At 38.7% G+C, this 6,032-nt stretch overlaps 1 protein-coding gene across 1 annotated transcript in view; it reads right to left on the bottom strand.

The window, feature by feature from the left end:
• Positions 1 to 2,481: 2,481 nt before the first annotated feature.
• The window catches only part of LOC102385553 (homeobox protein PKNOX1-like), a gene marked incomplete at its 3' end in the record, with an annotated part of 15,591 nt that continues 12,040 nt past the window's right edge, over positions 2,482 to 6,032 (bottom strand). The window contains exons 3-4 of the mRNA XM_014525319.2: positions 3,804 to 3,931; positions 2,482 to 2,653 (exon numbers count right to left, since the gene is read on the bottom strand). Of these exons, the coding sequence (XP_014380805.1) occupies positions 2,482 to 2,653; positions 3,804 to 3,931 (300 nt within the window). The remainder of the gene's footprint in view (positions 2,654 to 3,803; positions 3,932 to 6,032) is intronic.

The raw sequence follows: 6,032 nt of genomic DNA, 5'->3' as shown, positions 1-6,032 counted from the left end.
GATTGCACGCAATGCTAAGACATGCTGCAAGGGAAATATGCTGGGATGGCACTGGTGCAGTACCAGCCAGTAATATCAAAGCTAGATCCAAACAGGTACTTTAAGCAGTAGAGCTGCATTAGAGTGGTACTTTGCCTTGCTGAAAAGGAAGATATGCAGTCAAACCCTGATAATGCTATATGCACAGGACTGACAAAAGCCTGTTATATTAAGCAGAACCAGTCATTGGAGTTGCATGCCCCTTTGTGAAAGGTGTTACAAGGGCTCCAAACCTGGAGGGCTACAGTTTATATTACTACTTTTGTGCATTTTTGTGATCTAAGTGTCCAATCATGATGCTTACTTAGTACGTAACATTAAGTACAAACAAAAATATTATGCCATGTTAAAAATTATATGGTGATTAACTAAAGGGAGGGGAGGCTATAATGCTGAACACTGAAGTTGGAAGGGGCTTATAAGGTTCTCCAGGCCCCCTGCCCAGTGGCACCACATCAGCTGTCCATCCCTTCTCCAAACCCCTTATTAATTGTTTTGTCTATTTTCAGGAATTTTACAAGCCCACCCTAAAGTTATACTATACTGCAAAAGTCCATGCAACCCTATGCAATTCAACTATGACATCAGTGTCATATGCATGCTATATAAGATACGTTAACACCAACCCGTGTCACCCTAATGCCTATTTCTCTCAATTCAACATATTGCCATGTAGCATTAACCTTTAGAGGTGCACCAATATATTGGTCCATATTGTATCGACACCGATCAAAGGAAAATTGACATTATCAGCAAGCAGCCTTTTTTGGCTGATAATGTCACTAATAAATGCTGCATGCATGCCCGCAGCCACAGCATGCATGTGGCCAGGAGTGCAGCCCATCCAGTCGGTAAGCCTGTTGGGGCTGAGGAAGGGGCAGGGGGAAATGAACATGGGGGGGGCGCAGATCAAGGCCCCCACAGTGAGGGAGGGAGTGGGTCTGGGGCAGGCGCTGCACAACCAGGGCATGGGACAGAGCCGCAAGTAGCTCATCCTGAGGGTGCATGCACCCCTGGGGGAGGCTTGGAGGGGTGTGTGTGCCCCTTGCATCTGTGCAAAGTGTGAGAGCAGGCTGCCCTCTGCAGGCTGGGGCCAGGGAGGTTGGCCAGCTCCTGCCCAACCCCACACCAGGAAGAGCCCAGAGCTGCCCCTGGCCCCAGCCCACATATGGCAGCCCAGCCTTGCTCTGCATGCAGATCTGGGGGGCAGCCCCCTCATACCTCCCCTGAGGGTGTGCACAACATCAGTAGCCACTTCCCACCTCCCTCCCTGCGCCCCCTGGATGAGCCGCTCATGGCTCTGTCCTGTATTCCACTCCAGCTGGGCAGTGCCTCCCCCAGTCCCAGCCCCACTCACTCCCCCAACACAGGGACTTCAATTTGCACCCCCACTCCTCCCAACTTACCAACTGGATGCTGCTCTCCAAGCTGCATAATCGGCAAACTGATTGGTATTGGTCAATATGTCTTGTTAATAATCAGCCATTGATATTGGCCCCCCAAAATCTTTCACTGCATCCCTATTAACCTTTGTCTTTTAATTTATGAAATACATGCATACTTTTAAAAAGTAACCGTAGGACTTTCTTTTTGCCAAAATGCATTATAAAGTCCTACTTCTGGAGTCTACATAAATATACAAAACTTTCAGCAATGTAGGAAGAACACAAATACACTGCAACAGAGCGTAAAACAGATTATAAAGGAATATTTATCTTGACTCAAAAGCATTCCAATAGATTTTGTAAGTCAAACCTCAAATCATTATATGAAGTTGACTTCAAAGAATAATGCTTTGTAAAACTGAGCCTAAACTCTACATAGATGGCCTAGTTTCTAAGTCCCTTAGATAGAAATCGAAGGGATAACTGTTCCAGAAATCAACATTTTTTGGTCCACATGTCTTTATGAACCATTGAAGTCATAGCCCTATTAAGAAGCAGCAATGATGGGTAAAATAGCCCTTGTGAAATTGAATTTACAAGAAATGTCCAGCCCTTCGAAGTCTATATATACAGAAAGCTTGACTCAATGATTAAGGGGGGGGTGTGCATGTGCATGCATGTGTACATGCACACATGCCTTAGAGAGAGAGAGAGAGAGAGAAATAAAGGTAATACACTTCCTATACAAATAAGATCATTAAACATTTTGTATGGGATGCATGTCCAGAGTACTCTTGGACTTTTCTGTATAGACAGTAAGCACTTTCTATTTAAGATGGAATGCTGTTCTGGCAGGCTTCTTCTGAGCAACTGAATTCCTGAAATCTGTTTTGCAAGTACCCATTATTGCATAGTCTAAATCCCGTTTGCCTTTGTGGGACAAAAGAAAAAAGGAAGATGTACTATAATCACCAACTGAGATAATGAGAAATTATTGGTAATTAGAAATAAGAGGCAAAAATATTATTTACTTAAAAAAAAACAGCTTTTCACTTACTAAGTTATCAGTTTCTGGATCTTCACAGAAAAACGGTTTTCCTTCCTTCTCTTGCTTTCTTACAAAATTTTCAATATCTACATCAAAACTAGCAGAAGTTGTGCCTTCTGAGCCCTGTGTAGATTGTTCACATTTTTCAAATAATAGTGCTAACAAGGGAAACAATGGGTGCCTAGAACAAAAGTTAAACAAAAACAAAAAAACACATACAGGTAAAAACATTTTTTCACTTTAAAGTTCTCATTATAAAACAGAAAATAAAAAGTAAAAATAAAAAGTAAAAGCTTATCACTCATCTAGAAATGTAACATTACCTTTTTAGAAACAAATTACATACAATATGACTGACTACATAAATATGCAATACAGTTTTACTCAGTGGGATTTACTGTTTAAGGTTAATATAGCTATAATTTATGCAATTTTAGGTCTATTTAAATAGATAATGTGCAAAAGTCATTATTATTACAAATCAGTTATGAAGCTATGAAATGTCATTGTATTAATTGTAAATTAGTACTTAAAGATATATCAATTCAGTGGGGTTATAATGGATTAGTACTTACAAACAGGATGAATTCATATTTAAAGTAAGACTATACTCTCAGAAGCCCTCTATGAAATTAACAAGATTGGCTCAGATGAGGACTAAGATGATTCTACAGCCAACTTACTTTGTAACCTTAGCCAAGTCACTTAGCCTCCTTATGCCTCACTTTCTCACATTTGCAAACTCATCTGTAATAAATACCTTAGTAAAATACTTCAAGATCCTCAAATGAAATGCTACACTAAAAATTACATCCTGGAGAATGGCATAAAAAGGCCTCTATATGCTTAGTTTTGATCAGTACCAGTGTTCTCTTACTTAAAACACATGAAAATATTTGGCAAATGAAGTTTCTTTACTGAAGCCAATTTTTTTTAAAGCAGTACAGATTTGGCTGATTACAACAAACAATAAGGTTCCAGGTACTATTCATACTTAAAAATAAAGAATGACAGTATTAATTGCCACCACTCAATAGTCTAAAGAAAAATAATTTACTAACTAAAACCTTGATGTTTGTTCTCCTTGAATAACAGATACATATGTACTTCAGAATGCTGCAAGGAATCTGTAGGTAGGAAAACTTTGTCTAAACAATCTGATAGTGTAACCAATTTAATTGAATTTATTCAGCATTTCCTTGCAAACTACAGAAATTGGCATTTGAAAGCTTGCACAGCATTAGCCTGCCCATTAGTTAGAAGACAAAAAAAAATCCCTGACTCCTATACTTTTTACCATTCAAAGGCATAACCAAAGTCCATACTACTACCTGTAAATGGCCTGTTTGTCTGCATCCATTGGCGTCTGAGATTCTACAGGGGCAGGACTCACTCCCTCTGCATCAGTTTCAGAACAGTTTGGATCTTGTTCAGTTTTTAACTCTGTTACTACTTGCATCTGTAGAAAAAGGAGGACAAGTTACTTTACGTCACCAAGCACACAGATTTACTAGTAAGTATACTGTTTTCTAAGTAAATAGCAATGCAAATGGCCAGTAAATTGCCAGAAGGTTGGTATGACTTGGCAATTATACAAATGGTATAAGCAGTAACAAAAAACTCCTTTAATCCTTGACACTTTTTGGTGGATAGTGTAAAGGTCACTTCAAGTTTCAGCATCCAACTTTAAAATTGGAATGGGTGATATTAGTAAACTGCTAAAGCATTTTGTCTCACAAGCAGCTATTTTTGGAACATGTTAGACAGTTTGCTCCAAAAATCAGTTTATAAGGAGGCCTAGTTTAAAAGCCTTCATGAGGAAACCCTGGTAAAACTTCCCTCTACCTTATTGTGTGTTACACAAAAATGCTGAAGTAGATAAGAAAAAAATAGCATTAGAGTCCCAATCTGTTCAAATTTACACGTTGTTATATAAAAAAAGTGAGGTACAATGTGTGTTAGCAATCTTTTGCTAATTAGGAATGCCTCCTTCCCACTTGCTTCTAAACTTTACATATGCAGATCACAAATTAAGTTAGTAATACCTCCCCAGTGAAAAGAAAACCACTACCAGCAGCATCTGCACTTAAAAAGTAACATTTGCTAGATTTATAGGAGACAAGAGCATCAAACTACCACTAAAAATGTTTCAACAAGGCAACTGTTTGCTAGCTTAACTAAATTAACTAATCATAACCATAAGAACATATTAAAATCACCCTTCATGAAGATACTGGTTTAATAAAATAGAGATTACAATGCTGAAGAGGTTTTTGTACCATTTACAGAAAAGCAAGTAAAAAGCTGCAATATTAGAATGAAAAGAAAAAAAAACCAACACAAAATAGAACAATGATAAGGCTTTTCAGAAGAATTACCTAAAAGGTCATGATTTAAACATTATTAATAGGATATATCCTCTTGTAAGCTGTGGATATTTGTTACTACAAGATCATACTGAGTATCTGTTCATTAAAGTGTTACATTAATGTTGTCAGACTCATGTTAGGATAACTCAATCCATCCTTCACAGTACAAATTGACTGGAATATCTTTGAGACCTTTCTCTGGGTTTCTCCATCTACAAACAGGATGTCTTTTAAACCAAGGGTCAGTTTAAGGAGATCTTTCCTTCAAAAAGATATTTCCCTTTCTTCCTGCCTAAGCATTGGTCAGGTGATCCAAAAGGACACTGGATCAATATAATAAGATTCTTTTTCCTCTTGAACCATAACCCGTTTTGACTGGTGGCATTAAGTACTGCTACCAGCCTACAGTCAAGCTCTCAGAAGGTGGATAAAACGAACAAAAGAACAAATATGCATAATAAATTATGCTTTTTTTCCTCAGGAGCAATCTCCTGAAGGAGAAGAAGTCACCCTTAGAGTATCCAACTCTGACAGTGTTGCACATAGTTCCACGCAGAATAAACAAAAGGCATTTGAGACACTATCCTAGCAGAACTGTGGGGGCTGCAGGGTTCATTCAACATTGCTTACCATGGCCAAGCTCTCTTCTAGCTATACAGAAAAATAAGAAAACAGAAGAGCTTCCTGACCTGTAAGATATTCCCTCAGAGGGCTTAGCTGATTTGAAAGCCAGCATGGCTGCACAAAGACATAACTGATTAACTAATTTGTTGGCTAATGATGGGAAGGAGAGGCAATGCAGAAAGCTGATTCACACAAACATGAAAGTTAAGGCTAAGTCTAGTATCTGGAGATGAGAGCTATGAATCATGGCTCTAGTGTTCTTACTGGAAGAAGAAAACAGGTTCCTTAAAACTGCAAGCTACTATTTCTAGGGCTTTTTTTTTTTTTTTTTTACTGACTAGAGGAAGGAGATGCATCAAACCCAGCTGATTACCATCTCTCAGAATACTCCTGCTGAGTAGAGCAAAAAAGAACTACTCTCTCCTGACTAGTTCCTGCGCCCCCCACCTCCACAGCACACATTATTCTAAACCAGCATTTCTCAAGCTAGGGTATCACATACTCCTACTAGTGTATAGTAAGCTTCCAGAGGGCATACAAGAGGAAGAAACAAGGAATCAGAAAGAG

The sequence above is a fragment of the Alligator sinensis genome, unplaced genomic scaffold, assembly GCF_000455745.1.
Source record: "Alligator sinensis unplaced genomic scaffold, ASM45574v1 scaffold643_1, whole genome shotgun sequence".
Taxonomy (NCBI): Eukaryota; Metazoa; Chordata; order Crocodylia; family Alligatoridae; genus Alligator; species Alligator sinensis.
Note: the sequence above shows the minus strand (reverse complement) of the source record. Positions and strands in the feature narration are given on the sequence as shown.